General features: G+C 37.0%; 1 protein-coding gene across 1 annotated transcript in view; it reads left to right on the top strand.

The window, feature by feature from the left end:
• Positions 1-20,939, top strand: part of HAAO (3-hydroxyanthranilate 3,4-dioxygenase) — a 36,165-nt gene that overhangs the window by 11,395 nt on the left and 3,831 nt on the right. The window contains exons 3-7 of the mRNA XM_051615943.1: positions 1,671-1,754; positions 3,382-3,488; positions 6,340-6,429; positions 7,126-7,169; positions 19,297-19,442. Coding sequence (XP_051471903.1) covers positions 1,671-1,754; positions 3,382-3,488; positions 6,340-6,429; positions 7,126-7,169; positions 19,297-19,442 — 471 coding nt within the window. The remainder of the gene's footprint in view (positions 1-1,670; positions 1,755-3,381; positions 3,489-6,339; positions 6,430-7,125; positions 7,170-19,296; positions 19,443-20,939) is intronic.

Below are 20,939 nucleotides of genomic sequence, written 5' to 3'. Positions count from 1 at the left end.
TTGTCTTAGATGAGTCTTTTTTGAAATGAAAGAGAGATCATTTCCCCACTCAAATCACTTTATGTTGTACAATGAGCAGTTAGCCTTGTCCAAAGTGCTCTGTAATGAGGGCTACCATGGCATTTTATATGGTCTTTCAGTAACACCAAAGAAAAATACAGGAAAAGAGCATGGGGAAATGGAGAGCAAGGAGGATAAGTAGCCTGGCACTGTGGCCATCTAGACAAGAGTTATAGTTTATCCCTAGTGATGTCCCCAGCATAAGGTGAACTTTTTATTTGTGTAAGAGCTCTCAGCATGAGCTCTTTTACAGTTTTAATTCAGTTCTCCCTACTGTTCCGTTCCCTTGGCAGCATATTTATTCTTTTTTCTGTTCATAAAGGTGTTTCTTGAATTCTCAGGGGCATGTATGGGTATTTTAAAACTGGTTTGGAAAGAATTCCAATTCTTAAAATTGATTAAGATTTTCTAATGTTAGAAAAGGTTTAGTTTGGGGTTTTTCTGTTTGTTTTGGGTTTTTTTGGTTCTTCTTTCCTCTGTTTTTCATTTTGCTAAAATTGTAGTGAATTGCTGTAAATAAAATAATTTTAATTACGGTTCTAACTTTGGCTCAGGTTTCAGGCAATTTCAGCTGCACTAGCAATTATATAAATTAATGTTTGGATTCTTGATATGCCAAACAGAACATGGAAAGCATATAGAAACTTGACAGAGAGTGGCAGAAAAGTATAGTTGAGCTTTTAAAGTTTTATTGCTCTGTATTATATAAAATGAGGAAAAACATACCCATTATTCCAGGTCCAAGAAAAATCTGGTCACAGATCATAGCATGGTTCTGCCATGAAACTCAAGGCTACGTCTAAGCACTTCAGACTCCCATGAAACGTCTCTGAAAACAGAGCTGTGGAAAGGTCACTGAAGTCATAATTATGGGTTTGGTGCTTCTGTCCTTATACATGCTTCAAATTGAATCCTTTTACATCAACAGTAGGAAGAGGAGCAGATGTTGCAGGGCTTTGAGGATATCCACAGAAATAAAGCTCTCAAACAGACAGTTATTCCCATATGATAAATCTCTACTTAAGAATTAAAAAAAAACAACAAACCTAAACCAACCAATGAAACAAAAAAAACAAACAACAAAAAACCCAAACAAAAACCCCCAAACAAACAAGAAAACAAACAAACAACCCAAAACCCCACCAAACAAAAAACTGTGCATATTTGGAGCTTATTTGGAAATATTACATTTAATTTGATTGAATCTAATAGATGTAATAGTGAAGACCCTGCTACATCTGAAATGAAGCTTTATATACAGTGTAATTAATGGTTGCCTGAACCATGACATTCCAGCCCTACAAAGAGTAATTCCCAGAAGTAAAGACAGCACAATGGAATTCCACTGGGTTGACAGGATAGCTCTACAAGCAGTTAGAAACCTCTTAAATAGATTGTCAAATGTATGTAAGATAATGGAAAAATACAGATTTGGTAAGATTTTTGAAACCAACAAATGTTGGAAGTCTGTTATTTATTGTTATAAAAAAACCTGTAAATATTTGCAATTACAGATTGAATGTATTTGTACATGTATCCTTTATATATAGGATAAGTAGCACAGAATGTTTTGGAGTAGTTGCCTTATTGTTATTTTCCTATTCCTTCAGCTTTTTTACCAGGTTAAAGGAGATATGTGTTTAAAGATAATTGAAAATGGGAAACCAAAAGACATTGTCATCCAAGAAGGGGAGGTAAGACAGGGTTTTCTGTTATTTTTGTACACAGGTATGTTAAATGGACAATTTATTAAGTATCTAGTTCAGTGTTTAAAAATCATTTTATCCCTAATACCCAAGAGATAGCATCAGAATTAAAAAAAAAAAAAAAAGTTAAAAAAATCTTGAATGCTGTATAGCAGATTCCATGTAATTAACAGCAAACTACAATACACTGTGTTCAACATTTCCTGATTTCAGTAACACATACAAATTTCTGGGCATTTGAGATTCCCATTCAGATAGTCAGAAATATGCTGAGGAGTACTTACTCCCCTGCATGGCATGGAATTTGCCATGAGAATTCAAGTGGATCAATCTTTTATTTAGGCATTGTCAGGTACATTACTGCCCACCCACCCAAACAAGCCATTAAGCAAACTGCCTAGAGATGAGAAAATTAAGAGATTCAGCTTTTTTTCTGCTGTCTTTAGTCCTCACAGCTAGCCTTTGCAACCATCAGGAGAAGAATTTTAAAAGTGCAGTTTATAGATAAAATGTATTCAGCAGCACTCAGTTGTTTTTCCTTGTAGTAGTGGACTTGCTAAATCATAAATTGCACTGCTCATAATGGGAGGGTGACTAGATATTTTACTTAGTGTTACTAGGAGTTACTAGATGTGCTACAACTGCCACTCATTATTATTGTCACAAGCTTGAACTGCACTCTGTCTTTGAAAGGATTAATAGATCTAGTGAGGCCAGCCTTTGAAATGGAAGACATATATTAGACCAAATAGCTTGATGACATTAAAAGTGGTACAACATTTTCAATTAAATCTTCATTTTCAAACCTATAGACAGTGAGGTTCTGGTAATACAATTCACACTGGAGAAGTACATCCAGCTGAGACCCTGGCATTTACCAGAAGCATTAATGAAAAGGAGCACACGATATCCTTAGGGGGAAGACTAATACTAGTTCTGGTGAGGCATTATCATCAGCTCTGTTTTGCAGACAGAGAAAATGTAATGACTTGCCCAAACCTGGCTAAGAGATCTGTAGCACTGAAGAACAGTACAGGCTTACCACCCTCCTACATAGTCAGATAGCTGTTACGAAGAGGTTTATTCTCAAAATTCAGAAATAGACTTCTCTCAGCTAAATGTTGCCATTCACTTTGTCACTTGCATGAGTAAGTAGCCCTTCATATTTGTTAATTTTTTCTGGAGAGAAAAACACTCCTCAATCATGCAATCACAGATGCTCACTGTATTGGAGGGAGACATGGTTGATTAGTTTAGACAGTTTCTTGAACTGACATCGAACTTGCTTTTTTATAAATTCCAGATGCATAAATGGTTATATTTTCATTTAAATTGTGTCTAGCAACAATGTTCAAACCAGAAGGAGAGCACCTGACTGCCATAAGGGCAGTGCCAGTTGCAGTCAATGGTCATCATTCACTGAGAAAGCAAGAAACAGTATCTGCTGGGCTGTTGGGACCAGAGTGGGTGCACCTGTGAAGAAGCAACAAAGGATCGACAAAGAATAGGGGGAAAGTGAGGCAAGAAGAGGATTTTGCAGGCTGGGGGGCAAGGGAAGAAGAACACAAAGGATGAAAACTTCCTGACTTGGATGCTTTCCCCTTTCTTTGAACAGATGTTTCTCCTACCTGCGAGGATACCTCATTCTCCTCAGAGATATGCAAACACTGTGGGTCTTGTGGTTGAGAGGGAAAGATTAAAGACAGAAATTGATGGGCTCAGGTGAAGTATAAACTGTTGGCTAATCTGTTAGGATTCGTAACATAAACTAATATATCATGTTGATACAATACTCTATTTTACTTTCCTGATAATTTAGCAGATTCACTCTGGCAATTTCCTATTAATTTTATCCACACATCTATTTTATCTATCTATACACACATAAACAGAGATGTTATTTAGCATTTGATTAGTTAAACAAGGAACATGTTGAAATGTCTTAAATGCATGCTGTGGTGATAGCTATCTACTTATGTATTGCCTACTACAATCACCTTAAGTTTTAAAATCTCAGAGCTCTGTAACAACACAAAAGAGATTATTTTTTAAAATCAGTTCTGGCAAGCAGAACATGAATTCCTTTGTAAACACTGAAAGCAAAAAGATGAAGAGGAGCTGTCTTGGCAAGTGTGTGGGAAGCTGGAAAAAACAGTAAATTTTCTTAACACTAACCCCTCTGCATTGCACACACCTCTGCCTAGCTTTTGTTGCTTTATGAAAGCAACAACTTTAAAAGAAATGAGAGGTTTACTTTCTATTCTAGTGGCAGCAGGTGCAAGCCTTGTCCTGTGGTCATACAGAATTCCTAAGTTGAAGAGAGCAAGTCACATCAGTAACATTAGCCAAGTTAGAAAAGCTGTTTTGATATTAACCAGATGCAAGTGACCATGTGGTTCATGAAGATTTAAAACTGTGGTAATATCTGTAATGTACCTTTTCTGTCCTGCCTTCAGTTGAGTGTTGCATGGGCAATGTCACAGCAGGAAGATTGCAGTTATGTGGAACTAGAAAGATATACTTTTTTATTCAAACAAAAAAGGCTAAAGAAAGAAATGAGAAACTAAGAAAGGGACCATTCAAAAAAACACCTGTTTGTATTCCAAGCTAAAGATAAATCCAGTTAAAGTATTGCTCATCTGTGCACTTGTCTTTTTTCCTTTCAATGCAGGTCTGTGATTTGTGAGCGCTTACATTATTCAAAAGATATTTTGAGCTAGAAACAATTGGCCAGTGATTCAGATAACAGTGTTTATTTGTAATAAAGAAACAGAAGTAGCTTTGGGGAAGTTTAAGTAAAATAACCTAGATATAAATGAAGTCTGTTAGTGGTATGAGTTAGCAAGATACCAAATGCCTTTTTAGGGATCCCAGGTAGATCTGGAGAATTGCACTCCAATAAAGTCATGCTCTTGTGGAGAAATTAAACTAAAAGCTACCATATGGTTTGCAGGTGGAAAAAATTAATTGGATTAACAAAACATACTCTTAATTGAAAATATCTAATCAGGTACCTGAAAATAAATCACTTGGAGGTTTTTAGTGCCCTTGTTTTCACACTGACATGATAAGCAAATATACCTGAAGTTTTGGAAGTGAGCAATCATGTCATACTTCTGAACCTACATCGTCTCTCTGTGTGCTCCTGGGAAAGATGGGGACTTACAACCAGAACCTCTAATCTTCTCAGACTTTTCTCATTCCCAGCCACCTGCAGCAAAGACTGTACAAGAGGAAATCATAATAAACTTTGAAGTATGCTGACTCAAGGTCTAATATTACGTTACTGTTCCATTATTTATCATGCCTACAAGCTTCTGTCATTAATCAGAGCCCCCAGCATGCCAATTATTGTACAATAATAAGTAGCCTGCCACTGTGTTTCAGCATAAGTAATGATTCCATGCTTTGTACCGTAAGAAAAATGCACTACCTAATCTTAATCCTACGGCAAACAAGTACAAAGGCAACTATGTTTTATATTAGTTGTGTGGCTGGATTCTTTAACACCTAGTAAGGTGCAAAGCTTTCTCCCAACCAAGGCATTTGTTACATCTCTCCTCTCTGTAGATTCTCTGTGTTCAAAATTTGTGCTTATATAAAGCAAAAATGCTTTTTCCATATGGGAAGCATTAATAACATTACTCTTCTGAGAACCCTGTTTTTGCAAAACTTGAGGACCTGGGGAGCTTTTAGAAAGTTTCTGGACAGTATATATATAGATATAGAAGACAGATGTGAATATACAAATACGCACAGTATATTATATAAGCCTTGTTTCTCTCTTCGGACACACATTTTAGTGACTTCAACCCAAAGGACACACAGGACCCATTTACAATCAGCGTCAACATGAGTGACTGTACTGGAGCATCACTCCCTTGCCAGTCCAAGCAGTCTTTTTCTAAATCTATAGGAAAATTCTCTATTTGCCACTCCAGAGATTAAAGCATCCTTGACCTGTTCATCTCAGCACAATTTATTTGTTAAGACATAAAATAATGCAAGTGAAGCCCTAAGTTCCTCTTCAGAGGGGTGAGCTAAACAACACTTCTCAAATTTATGCAAATTACTTTTTTTTTTTTGTTTGTTAACAAATCTATAAGCCATCTTCAGTTTATCAGTCCATGCATGGGCAATAAGCAAGATGACTCTCTTAAACATGAGCATTTATCCTATAGTTGCATGGAAATAGTTACTGGAAATGTTATTTGGGAGCAGATATTTTTGCAGTAACTACATCCAAAGTGGGTCTTACTGGTCCCAAGGGACTATGGCACCAGTCATTCCCAGGATTAAATCTGGAAAGCTTGCTAAAGAAATTTGATGGCTTATCTGCGATTGATCAGCAGAAGCACAAGGTCCTCCACAGAAGTATGGGCACCCCACCCACCAAGTCAGCTAACCAGGACAACAGAAAGCTTCCATAAATCACCATTCTTCAGAATAAAGTACACCAGGCTTGAGAATAACATGCTCTTACACAACATCAAGTAGCTGTTTTCTTGAAAAGACTGTAATTGCCTGATCAGTTAGTTAATAAAAAGATTGAGTAAGGTTTTTATTTTGTCAGATACTATGTTGGAGAATCGACTGATGTCCTCTTTGAAAAATGGTTTCACTGTGAAGATCTCGGCACTCAACTTATACCAATAATTCAAGAGTAAGCATTTTTTTTTCTGTTTAAAGTTTAAAAGAACAGTTAAATTGATCTAATAGATCTTCATCAGTCTGTGATCTACATAATTTTCTACTTATGTTGCATTTTATATAGACTTGGTAAAAGTTAATTGCTGCTCTACAAGTTTTTAATAATAACTTGCATACCCCAAATTCATTAAATTGAATTTAAAATAATATGAAAATCAAATGTTCCTCATATCTATCTGGAACATACTTTTGAAGAAGTACAAGTACAGTGCTACTAGGTGCAAAAATTATTTAATGACAAATTAACACTGAATTGATGTGAGGTTAGGTAAACCACTACATTGCCTCAGGGCTTCTTTCACTCTTGCTTCAATCCAAGTACTTTATATTATTCATGAATAATCAGGACTGCAGCAAATTTTGTAGAGAGCTACTTTCTAGGAACTGTGTGAATCTCATCAATTAACTAATCTGCTAAAGGGTTGCTAAAGGTGAACAAAGAAATTGTTTAGTGACATGAATTTCGAAAGACTTTCAGACAAAAGTAGATAGGTATAGCCCTGTTGAATACATGTGATAGCGGCTGAGGGTCTGACGACACATCCTTCCTCTGCACAAAGCTTAATGGCCAACATTACTGCCTAGTCTTTTTTAACCAACAGAATACAAACACGACTTTTTACTGTTGTTTAAATGTTTATTATTCCAGGTTTTTCAATTCAAGACAATATAAAACTGGAAAACCAAATCCAGGTAATGCAAATCAATTTCAGAATTAGAACAATTACTGTATCTGAACAGCAATGATTCTCTCAACATAAAATTACTAAGTTTCTGTTTTTTTCTTTCTGATTATATAAATTAGTTACTTTGGAAAGTAATTCCTTTAATTACCCCAACCACAAATAAAATCCATATACGTGATTACCAACAGCATCTTGGTTCATGTGATGCCATCATAAAGACCTATCAGTTAACTGCACAGTGTGAAAGTCCAGTATCTCCACCCTTGCATGCCATTCAAGTCTTATACTAACAAAATTTCATTTTTCACTGTGCAGAACAAGATTTTTGTGAGTTGTAATGTACACATTCTATACCTACTTGTACTCCTTTACCCATAACTATACGCACTGTGATTGACTCGTGAAATAAGGACACCTAAAGTAAGATGGATACTTTTAGTTTTTATAGGGTCTAATCTATTCAACATTTTTTTTTCCATGCTGTCTGCTCTATTTTTTATTTTGCCTTTAATTTTGGATAGTGATTGCAAGTTTCACACTGGAACAGATACTCCAGTCATAACTCCACTCTTAAATCAGTTGGACAGAGACACAGAACAGAGAAAGTGACTGTGAAAGAACAACAAATACTTTACTATCTTTAGGAATCGGATCTCTCAAATATGATGGTTGCTTTCTGTATGGCAACTGTAGTCTCTATTGCAAGGATACTTGCAACAGCACCTCCAATGGGAAACTTGGTTTGCTGAAATCTTACAATGTTGGCCCACAGCTCTACATGAACATCCAGCGTGTGCATGATCCATTGCTATCGATTAACATAAACTATGCACAAAATACCACCCACCTGTCTTAACTATGTGCAAAAGACTACACTATGTGACCATTTCTTCACCTGCAGGAACAATTTCTATGTACTGTTTGCAAGTGGTTTAGTTAGGTGCAACGTAGTCAGTTCTGATGCAGGAGCTACCAGATGTATCTCCATGGCATTGCCAAGCTCTTAATCAACACATAGAAAAGTAAAAATCAGCATAAGCACAGGAGGGACAGCCTGAGATTTCCACCTGGAGAGTTCCTGCACCAATTAGCCAAATGCTGTTGTGAAGGCCACCAGATCAGTCAATCCCATTGCTCAACTAGGTTTGTTGGTTTAAATCAGTCTATTGTCTCATCTATGACAGCAAATGACTGACTGGGGGACATCCTGCACCTACCAGGAAATTTATGGCTCAGGTGCACTGCATCTGCACACATGCACAGCAGTAATACCCAACTATGCTACTCTTATAACTACGTGACAAACTTGAATGTCATCCTTCAGGAACACGCATAATTTAAATTCCATAGCTCTTGCCACAAGTTAGAGATAAATTTTAGTACCCCTAAGAAGTTTTTTGAACCAGTTGTCCTTAACCTCCATATTAATTCCCAATGTCTTAAGTAAGGTGATTTTTATAAATTAATCTAACAGACAAAAGTTCTAGTGAAACATTATTTCCACATCTATCCTGCTACTCAGCTTGATAGTCACCATAAAAATATCAGGTGTCAGTATCTGCCACCTTAATTAATAATGGAACAAAGTGCCTATACAAATCTTAAAATCAGGGAAAGATGTGACTTGCGTGAACACCACCTTTCTTAAAAATAGTAGACTAAATCTTCATAACCAAAATTAAAAGTTCACAGAAGAGTACGGGATGACAGCCTTACAAGCTCCTGCAGTTAGGAAACTAAGCCAGTCACAAAGCCTGCCTGAAAGACTTTGCATCTGAACCAGTTTTTGCCATTGGCTCTTTGACTGACTCGGAAATGTACTTCTCAGCAAAAGGCTCTCTGTTTCTTACAAACAAAATGTTGTAATCTCCAAGATCTTACTTTTCTTTATACACACCATCAAAATGTGTTTATTTTAATTTGAGCATGCCACCTGTGTGACTTTTTTTCGGTATTGATAGTTTGCTATTTTTGTTGGTTTGGGGTTTTTTTGGTGGTTTTGTGTTTTTTTTTCAGGGATGAAGGGGGAGAGTAGGTAGGGCATGGGCTGTCTCTCACTGTGTTCATACGGTGTCTAGCAGAGGAAATATCATTTCAGATGGAGCCTCTAGATGCTGCTGTAATAAAAAAAATATAATCTCACACATGCTATCCTTGTTCAATACAGTGATTTCCAATGAGCATCCCTCACCACTTTGAGCTAAAATCTTATACATCAGTAACACATTAATTATATCTGCACAGAAAGAAAAAGAAAGTTAAAGATTAATATTGTTAATATTTTGTCAAAGATGAGAGGTGAAGAACAAACCTGACAATCAATCAGAAGCTATGATACATCTTGACTTTTTTTAAAAAACTGAACTATGAGAAATTGTTATTGATAAATCCAGTAAAGAAGATCTTTCCTTGTAATTTATTCAAGAGCTGTAAAAAAGCCAAGAAGTTTGAAAGAATTCCATTAAAGCTGAAAATTTTTTTTTAAGAACAAAGACATTAAAGCAAGTAAACATAATTATTTTGCTCAAAGCTCAATATTTTTGTCCTGAATTATCTTCTTGGATTAGCTATCAAGTGAAGACAATAACTATGTGAAATGCTCTTGGCTGAACTCTTCCTATAAGAAAAAAACAGTCAACAAAGTTACATAGCAGAGTGTCAGCGTGGGGAACAGCCCTGTTTTTCCAATTATCAGTTCTCATAGACAGTAAGAAGCCCAAAGTCTCTGTGACGTCTTATATATGACAAAAATAACCCAGATTTTCAGTTACAGAAGTTTTAGTTAGCAGCTCCTGTAACTGCCAGTGAGACTTGTGTTGAAAAAACCCCCAACAAACAACAGCCAAACAAAAAAACCCCAACCAAACCAACAAGAATCAACTAAAACAAAAAAACCCACAACAACCAACAACAACATAAAAAACACACCAGAAACTAAACCAAACCATCCAACAGTTTCACTACATATGAGTAAACTGGTAATATGTTCCTTCTGGATGCATACCCACCTAATAGAGAAATTATGCTTTGGATTTATTCCCTCAGTAGCTTTTTTTTTTTTTTCCCCTTAAAAAGTAGAATTCAACAACCAGCATGACACTTGTAACATGTAACAAACTACCACCAGTTTCTCATGATGTTTCACTCCAGACATACTTTAACAAGATTCAAGCTGCCTTACGCAGAGGACTGGGCTTTACCCCCTTCCTTCAGTTTATCTTCCAAAAATCCAGAATCCACTCAATTTAAAAGTGCCAGCTGAAGCACTCTCAGGTTCATCTCTACATAAGCCTAAAGTATTACCTCCCCCTTTTAGACAGAAATGGAACAAAATTGAAGAAAAACATCTTAAAAGAATCCTTTGATTGCAGCTCACTCATAGACGAAAGCTATAAAAGGAATCAATCAAGCTCCAATTGCTGTTGTTTTTTTTTTTAAAAAAAAAAGCAAAACAACAGTACCACACACAAAATAGAATACCCCACAAAACCCAAAAATCTAAGTCCAGACTTTTCCTTGATTTATTTATGGTTTCTGGCTCAATAAACAGTAGGACAAGTCCCTCTGAAAGCAGGTTACTCACTATAAATGAAGCAACAGAAGTAGCTATTAATTTTTTTAGAATAGGGACTCAAGTGCCATCAGGTGAAATGCAATCAGAAACATATATTGGATGCAATCCTTATCTTCCCTAGAACTGTTTTGTACTGAATTACTAGCCTCTTTTACTAGCCTACTACAATGTATAGAAATAAAGCCTGAGAAAAACCTCCCCTCCTTTTACCAATAAGGTTGAATATATGCAGGACGTAGTCTAAACATGGAACACTCAAGTTAGGATGGTTTGGTTTGTTTTACACAATTTTTGACACAAGGATTTAGTTCTCAAAACAACTTTTGATACTTTCAGTTGAATCAGACTGGAAGCAAGATTCTCTCAAGGCTTCCATTTCATCTGAATTTTATAGTCAAGAAGAGAAGAGACAGTTCAGACAAACTGCAGTTCTAATAAAAAATGAAGTGATGGCTGAATATTATTTGCAAAAGTATCCAGAAGTTCAAAAGTTTATCCTGCCATACTCACTGAAATAATCCAGACTTCTTTTACGTGAAATTTTTTGGGGAAAAGTGCAAGAAAATACTTTTTCTAAGTTAAGCTTTTTAAAAAAATATCTTTAAGAACATTAATGTTGTACGTAGAATGTAACATTTTTGTTTATCCAAATTGATCTACTTTAATTATCAATGAAATTTTAATCCCCATAAAAGCTTTATTGTCAGTGCACATGCATACATATTATAAAAAACCACACTCCTGTACTAAATTCACTAGCAAAACTTTCTTTGTTTCTAGGTGTATCCAGGGTACTTTGCAATCTAGACTTTAAAATCGGATTAGTATTGTTAGAGTACAGCACAGTTCTATGCTTGTCAGTCAGAGCAGACAAAACCTAAGGATGTGGATATAAAAAACCTGGGTACTTTCTTCAGTTAGTTGGAACAGGAGTATCATACAGCCTAGGGCATGCTCTTTAAACAAATGTTTTCTTGTTTCACTTGTGCTGCTAAACAAGTAATGAGGGTGAGTTCAGTACTATAAAAAGCAGGTTCTGTACTGTCATCCTCTGTAGCTAATCCAGTGCAAATTCTGTAGACAGTATTTGCTGTTCAGTCTTGTTTCACTAGTGTACAAAGCCAAGCAGAACAAAAAAGAGGAGTTTTAATAAATAAGCTGAAAATAACTGCAAAGCTAAAGAATAAATATAAGTGGCTAGTCGGTAATGGTAATTCAATTAAAACTACTTCAGATTAATAAAAACAAGCAGAGGAACAAATACTGTCTTCATTTACACTGCAGCAAGTGTAAGGCCGTTCTTTTAAACTTAAAAGAACTATTTAAGTATTTGTGTCTTTCTGTTGTGGGTACATTGAGATAGTTCTAAAGATACTATAACTGTGGGTGTGGGTTTTTTTTTTTATAGGAATTATAACTTTGGAAATAGTTTTTATTTGCTATGAAGCTGTTTAGAAAACAGTATTTAACTCTCTTTTCTCACACCTTTTATGGACTTCCACCATATCTTGATAGATTGCACCTTCTCTTTTATAATACTTTACTTCTTTCTGCTTTAGATAGTAAGGAGTGTTCCTCTAGGGAATACATTTTGTAAACAGCCACCAGGAGGTCTCTTGGACAGAACTGCATTCACACTGATACAATGTCAATAATTTAAAACTGTCTAGACCCACCACAATTCTCTGAGACACTATCTCGATAACTTTTATAAACAACATGAATCTACTCCATTTTCATATCATCCTCATTGTCTCTACTGTGGCGAAGATGCCCACATAAATACACTGTTCATCTTTATCCCATCACAGCTAAATCCTTTAAGTAACTTCCAAATCATGTTCACATGTCTCCTGAAGCCCACCTGAACTGCAAAGGGTGCACAGAAGGGAATAGAATCATCTAATATACACCTCCAATCCTGTGAAAACATGGGACCTCTCACTGGCTTAATCCATTTCTCCTCCCTTCACATTTAACAACTTTCCACACCACACTGGTTCTCAGTGAGTATTAAGCCAGTACTGGAGATAAAGAGCTCATACAAACGAACCTAAGTCAGCACCGTTTAACACACAAATAAAGTAGAATTACAATGCCTGGAGTATGGATGCCATAATTTGCCATATGAAAACTTATGCTAAACTTTTAAATCCCAAACTACAATGTGTCATTCAAAACCCAGGACTGCAGGCTGCATGTTCTCTGGAGCCAAGAACACTCCAAGAAGTTCATTAGGCTCTCAGAGCCTAGGGCTGCCAGTGACAACAGTCACCAAACAAAAGCAAAAAGAACTCTCCAGGTGGGAGACTGCTTCTCCCACAATATTGTCTTCTGAGCCTTCTCAAAGTGAGGCAGAACATAAACTGTAATCTCCAGGAGCTATCCTAGTGCTTCACGGTGGGAACCAAGCCACTACATTTAGTCCATAATGTATATAATTAACCTATCAGGAAAACTGGAATAAATGCCCTATAAAGTTGTTTTCCTTTCTGTTCAGACTTCAGTGAAAAATCTAGTATTTTAAGAGCTCTAAAGCTCAGAGCAGTTTCACAGCAGGTATGCCTTCTCTAATAAAGAAGCTTCTTTCTGCCTTATGCTCTTAAATGCCCCTCAGACAGCAATGTCTGAAACAAGAAACACTAGTGGAGTCAGTCTGACATTTTCCCTAGCATTTCTCAGGCTATTTAGTAGTAATAGTTCACACATGTTGTACAAATCCTTGTCTCACAAATGTAGTGAGGTCTCAACACTTTTTATAATGAAAACCCTGTTCCTCTTTTGTGGAAGCAGAAGTTATGCATAGACTATTAATGAAATGCCCAGAATCATATAAAAGGTAGACTTAGACACAAAAAAATAAGATTCTTGATTTTAGGATTGGAACAGTGATATTTCTCAATATAATCTATAATTCTGAATTATAATGACCTAGCTATATCAAGGAGTCTTTAAATAGAATTATGGCCTAAATCTTGAAATTCCTTTTCTTCTGGCTGGCAATACATCCTTTTGCAGAGGCATTATTTCGTTATTAAAAAAAATTTTTTTAAAGCTTTCTTCATCAACCTTTGTTTCAATTAGGAGAAGAAAAATATTGTTTGCTTTCCAGCACAGATTTAATGACACAAAAAAAAGTGTGCCGAAAAATAATTAGAGGAACAAGTCATAAATTAGCAGTCATGCCAATTCACAGGACATGCTACATAAACACATACAGTTACACAGGGAAATGTATGATTACACGAAGCGAGTGCTGTATTTTCAGCTAAACATTTCTGCAACTATACTCAACAACAGTGAAATGAACCAGCTACCCAAAGAAATCAGTTACTGTCAGTGCTTTCACTTTGGATTTTTATATGGAATGAGCTAACTGCTTGTTTTTTCAAACCCAGATGCCTGCAACTACATCTTTCAGACCATATGTTTTTATTTGCAGAGGTATTAGGTATTAAACTCCTACTAGTGTCATTGATATTCCTGTTAACATTAACAATAAAGCAGACTTTTTGTAGAAATTAGGTAGGCACATATGGGAAAAACATCCCCGGTATATATGACTGCTGACATTAGCAATTAAATGTGAAATACTTCCAAACTGTCAAATCAGAACTATTGATATTGATATAGTATTCTTGAAGAGATGGAAGGGGTGGTTAGAAAACAGACAGAAATACGTGTGAGCTCCTTATCCCTAGTCTGGACCCTTTAATGCTCACTTAAAGGATAAAAAAAATCCAAAGAGTTTCTAACTGCTCCGTTTTGGATGTTTTCTACATTATAGAGGGAGATACCATTTGTAAGGGACTTTCTCAGGTCTTTGTGTGATGCTGGGGCCACAGCACACGGGGACAAACTGTTTCTGAGGCACCACAGTGATTTCTGATGGAGAGGTTTTCCTAATTAGTAAGAACATAAGGTAATTGAAAGATTTGAAGATTGCTCCATCTAGAATGTGCTGCCTAGAAGTGAAGGATGGCATGTCACTGAAAAATACAGTTTCTCATAAAGCCAACACGCAATCAGTTTTGTAGTTGACTCTATTTCAATACATTGTATTTCATGTGCTTTATTGCTGTTTTCCTTTGCAACAGTAGTATAGAGGATAGTAGGGCTCAAGAAACACCAGGTGAGCGAGATGGTCTGATTTATTCACAAGAAATCTTAGACACGTCACTAGGGTAGAGAAGGGGGAGCTTTCATGTAACATGCAAGTTTGGGATAAGCAAATACACCCACATATACCTGGTAGGCCAGTGGCAGTCCTCTTTTACCTGTCTTCTTTATTGCTATCAGACTCCTCCCAGCAAGTTCAAAGTCCTCTTTAGATGGTCTCTGTTGAGGCTATAAGTACCTGTATGTTCACTGGTTGTTTTCTTGCAGGTGGTTCTCTCTATTTTTGTGCAGCTTTGTGTTCTCACCCTCAGTACAGCCTCTATTGTTTAACTGAAATAACTTCCTCTAAACCTGTAATTTCCTTTTTAAAATATTTACAGACTCATTCAGTAAACACAATGTATTTTTCATCTTAACATAACATCATATTCTAGTGTAATGCTGAAAATAGCTATAAAACCCATAAAGAACACATTGCTGTGATATGAATATTTAATAGTAATGATCTACAAAAATGGACTTTATTATTGAACTACTTAAATGGTCTCCTGAACTTGTAAGAAAATATTGGATTTGACATTCCACGTAGTGATATATTACTTGGAGATACATAAACAAGACTTTTAGCTTACTAGCTTAGAATTGCCATCTTCTTGCATTGTGCTGGCATATTTTTACCTTTACCACCATTAAACATGTTATCTCCATGTCTCACAGTATTACTAGAACATAAGAACTCAAGAAACACCAACACACACTTCTGAGATATTGTTGAAAGCTAATGTACAGGCTAAACAGAAACACATACAACAATAGAATCCCTTAGCCTGATAAGAAACAATTCCTTTGGAAGCACCAGGCTTGAACTGTGATTCGTGTGGGACTGTAAAATATGGGGTCCTCTTCATCATAGCTTGTTGGCTCATGTTCACAAGCTCTAGGACACCTGCAGCTTTCAGCATCATGCAGGGGATAAGGGTCAGGGTTAAATGAGGACTCAATCAAGTAGGCTATTAAGAATGTCAGACATACGTCATGTACTTCATCATCACAGTGTTCTGTTCTTTGTTTTGCAGTAACAAGTAACCCAATCATTGTACTAGATTACACTAAAGGCTCAGTTTTCAAAGGCTATTATGTTATCACTGGGCAAGTATCATTAACATCAAATTAGTAATAAGCTAAAATTCCATCACAGACTGAGCCAACTGACAAGTGTCAAAAGACAGCTCTTCTTGCCCTGAAGAACTTAAAATCTAAATTAAATAAAGGTCCACCTTTACCTGGAAGTAAATGTAGCTCTTAGAAAGTGCCTGTACATCACAAGCAAGAAAGATGAGTGCTCTGTAGTAGGTGTAAGATGTCTTACATTTTACATTGTCCTTCAGTATGCATAGATCAATGTTTACTGTTGTCCTGTGCGTGTTGTCCCTGTTGGTCAGGACAGCTGGAGTCAGAGATCACTAGAAAGAGGAAAACTAGCAAAATTCTGTTTACAGGGAACAAGTGACAGAAGTAAAGCTACAAACTAAGAAGCTTATAGTTACTTTTCCTTGTTAGATTTGTGGTGCTTCTTGATCAGAACATGAACAAGTACTTTGGATTTTTTTGTACCCCAATTTCCTTGCAACTCATGGAGAGCACTCATAGTTCTGCTTGCTTAAAACATCACAGTGCCCAGGCTAGAGACTCAGCTTTTTGCTATCCATTCTCTAGCATATGAAGTCAGAATTTACTTGTTAGCTTGATGCTGGAATTCTTAACCTGTGGAGAAAATGTATCCCCTTGAGCTGAACAGAATAGGATACTCATGGCTTCTTGGTATGTTTCTTATCCTACCGGTTGCTACATACCAGTTTTGAGGGGTTGTTTGTTTGGTTTGTTGTCATGGGTTTTTTAAAAGCTATCTCAAATGGGACTTGCATTTTAGTAGAAAACCTTACCAGTGAGTAACATTCTTGTATTCCAAAAGGCTTTTCTAAATTCCAGAGTGATCTGTTTTACTCTGATAATAGAAAGAAATTCTATCACCTTCATATTATTTTAGAAGGTAAAGATTTCTACTATCAATGAAAAAAAAAAAAAATTTTAAAACCTATTGGAATACTAATTGCATAAGTACCTTCTGTTAAATGCCTGTCTTCTCTGCTGTGTGAATATATAATCATATTTTAGACCTTTATTCTGTATCTGGCCCCAGTCAAAAACAACTTTCCAATACAGCTATAGTTTAGCACATCCATAATTTAAGGATGTGATGGTTTAAGTGGCCCAGCAAGTTGTTGACACCTGTAAGAAGAACTAGAAAGAGGTTTTTTAGGACACTGAAGGACCAGAACAGAGAGGGGTCAGTATTCCCTCCCACTTCCTGCCATCCTCTGTAAAACCAAGAGACCCAGAAGGTCAGCCCCATTTTTCTTCCTGCTGCTTGGAGGTTCTTCAATTCACCATGTGCTCTCCAGAATCCCACTCCACTGGGTGCTGTGAGAAGCTGTGGATAACCCTCCTGAAGTGGCCTCATCACAAAGGACTTTCATCCACTTACTCCTGTGATTATCGAGATCAGTTTTGTATATATTTGTAGATGAGCTTATGTATCTGTTCTTTCCCCCATATGTATCTGTTCTAACCCCCCTTTTCTGTGTTACAGTAAATTTGTTCCAGTTTCAATTTCCAACCCTTAAGTATCTCTTCCTTATTCCCCCTTTATCTTCCTTTGGAGGGGGTTAATAGGGGGCAATTCTGCTCCCTGGTTTGTGGTTTACCCTTATTAAACCAGGACAAAGGACAAAGTGTGTAAGCATTCCTAATTACCTCCAAGGCAAGTGTAATGAACCTATGAAAATTAAGAAAAAAAAAAACCTAGACATATTGCAGTGTGAAAAAAAATAAATCACCAATGACCTTAACACTACATTTTAGTGTTATCAAACAATAAAATATAGAATGTTCAGATTCAATCTTGGTAGTGTTTCCAGAATGAATGCAATGTAAAGATTTTCTTCTGGTGCTGCTTAATTTCTCTAGAGGAGTTTGTTTTTCAATAAAACTGTGTTAAGTATTTGAGTTAAACAATGCAAAAGGAGGATGCTTTTTTTTTTTTTTAAATAAAAAAGAAGAATTTCAAGGCAAAAAGCTTTCAAACAAAAAATTACTTGTTTTGCTGCAGATTTCTTCAGATTGCTTTCAGTATAGCCTGAAAGAGGCATTGCTGAGACAAATCGTTTGCAGAAACATGTTGACTTCTTCAATTTAACTTAGTATAATGTAGAAGAAATTTGAATGGCAAAACCTGTTTCTGCAATAAAAGAGTGAGCATCTCATCCAGATGTGGTCTGGAGATGGATGTAGATCTCCATTAAAGACCAGTAGGCTATTCAGTACATTGCTGTCCCTTGGATGCACTGACCTCACTTATTGTACAAAGACTGAAATTGAAATGACCTTCCATGAAAAAATGAAATGATACATTCAAAACACTGCAGTTCTTTAGAAAAGAACCAGAACATGGCATAATGAATATACTAATACTTCAAAAAGATCTACTTTACTACTAGCACCAAGACTGAGATTTGGCTGCGAGTTCATTACTTCAATGCATTCGGGAAACAGCCATCGAGTGAGTTTTTCCTGCATCTAGTTGGCATTATTATTATTTGCAACTACGCCATGGGTGGTCCCTTATGGCATCTCAGAACAAACTACTTAGGATCACCAAGGTGATTGTGGCTGTCCCTGTGCTTCACTCTGAGCTGGTAGATAACTAAAGCTAATTCCATACACCAGCAACACAGAGCACAAAGCTTGAATTTCACCAGCTAGACTGGAACTGCATTTGGTCCTCTAGCTGTTTTAAATCAAATCAGTTTTAAAGGAGAATTGCTGGAAATTAAATCCAGCTACAACTCCAGAAACACCACAAAAAGAACATTTTATTAAATTTAAGGTTGTGATAACTGGTTTGTTCCACTGTGATCAGTGTATTTAAAACACATAGGGGAGAAGAAATAAAAGCCAGTACTAACTATATGAAAGATGATTCTATCCACTTATCTGAGGATATGTCAGGGGTGACTCATCAAATGCTCAGAGATTACATCAAATTTTACCAGTGCAAAACCTGGTCTGAAAGAGAATGAAGAAAATATAAGCAAGAACTAGGTATTCTATTGCACACTGTTTGAATGCATTTTTAACAAATGCACAACTGTTCTAACAACAGCTTCAAAGAAGCAACTCCATAAAGCTCAAAAGAAATCCATGCATCTTGCAGCCTCAAGTAAGAAGTCCTGATAATGACCATAGCAGTGTTTGCTGTTAAAAATTATTTTTTACTAGATAATATCTGTAAATTGAACCCTTCAGGCTGAAAACATTTTACTGTTGTTTACAAAGATCAAGGAAAGCAAGCATTACTGACAACCCTCTGCTTTCCTTACAGATGAACTCCTGAAAGAAACACCTTTCCCACTAAATCCCACTCCTGTTATGGAGCCATTTTCCTTCCAAGGCTGGTTAAATGATCACCGTGGTGAAATAAAACAGAAGAAATCCTTGAATATGTTTGGAAATAACTTTGAAACAGAGGTAGGGATGTCTAATTTCTCTAAAGAAAGGGATAGTTTTAAAGGTGCAGATAATCATAGAATCACAAAATTGTTTGGGTTGGAAGTGACCTTAAAGATCATCTAGTTCCAACATCCCTGCCATGGGCATGGACACCTCCCACTAGACCAGGTTGCTCAAAGTCCCATCCAACCCAGCCTTGAACACTTCCAAGAATGGGGCATCTACAGCCTCCCTGGGCAACCTGTTCCAATGTTTTACCACCTTCACAGTGAAGAATTTATTCCTAATATCTAACCTAAGTCTACCCTCTTCCAGCGTAAAGCCATTGCCCCTTGTCCTTTCTGGGCTGCAAGCACACATTGCCAGCTCACGTTGAGATTCTCATCAAACGACACCCCCAAGTCCTTTCTCTCATGGCTGTTCTCAATCCATTCTCTGCCCAGTCTGTATTGTGCTTGGGATTGCCCCGACCCAGATGCAGGACCTTGCATGTGGCCTTGTTGAACTTCACGCGGCTTGCACAAGCCCACCTCTCAAGCCTGTCAAGGTCCCTCTGGATGGCCTCCCTTCCCTCCAGCATATCAACCTCACCACATAGCTCAGTGTTCTCAGCAGACTTTCTGAGAGTGCACTCAGTCCCACAGCCCACATTGTCTGCTGTTCAGACTGAGTGAATCCAGGCCTGGGAAAAATATGTAGTCAGCAGAGAAAGTTACACACCCTTACAGAACAACTCAGTCTTAGCCTGCCCTGCAGAAGTAACTGTCTTCGTATATTGATTTGACTAGCTTAGGGCAGCGGCTTCCTTGCTCAGATACTTCCATTCACAGAATTAGCCCAAACTTCAATTCCATTAATTTCCTTTGAGATTTAGCAGTTCCTTCTCTCCATCCCTCTGCCCCCACATATTTCCCAAATCAGAAATACCAGAATGATGCAAACATTACTTGCAAGTGTGTTCAGCTTCCCTATATGTTTGAACAGCATTCTTAGTGCCATGTCTAAGCTGAGTGTGTAAATACACTTTTTTTCATCCCCCTCAATCTACATGAAGTGGAAACAAGGAAAACTGGACAGTACCAGAGAGCTGAGGCTGTGCTACAGCATTGCACTTCTCAGTTTAAACAGTCTACTTTGGGTGTAAATGAAGCTGTCATCATTTGATATCTGTGCTGTATGCATGACAGTTTACAAAACATATCCTTTCCCTGGGTTACTTGGAGTCACACTCTGAAGAATCCAATACATTTGACAGCAAAGTGACAGAGAATGTGGGACTGTCAGGAAGACCACAGAAAGGGCTGATAATGAGAAAAATAAGGTCTGGTCTGCAGCGTTTTCATGTTAATGGAAGAACCTTTTCTACATCAACAGGCTCTTGACGGGGCCCAGAGTTCATGAGGAGGAAGTGCCTGTTCCAAGAACAGAAGCAGGAAGGATATAGATGCAAAGCTGAGAGTGGGAGGAGGCAGAAGGAATAGATAAGTGAGGATGCAGAAAAGCATAAGGAATGGC

The sequence above is a fragment of the Apus apus genome, chromosome 3 (assembly GCF_020740795.1).
Source record: "Apus apus isolate bApuApu2 chromosome 3, bApuApu2.pri.cur, whole genome shotgun sequence".
Lineage (NCBI taxonomy): Eukaryota > Metazoa > Chordata > Aves > Apodiformes > Apodidae > Apus > Apus apus.
Note: the sequence above shows the minus strand (reverse complement) of the source record. Positions and strands in the feature narration are given on the sequence as shown.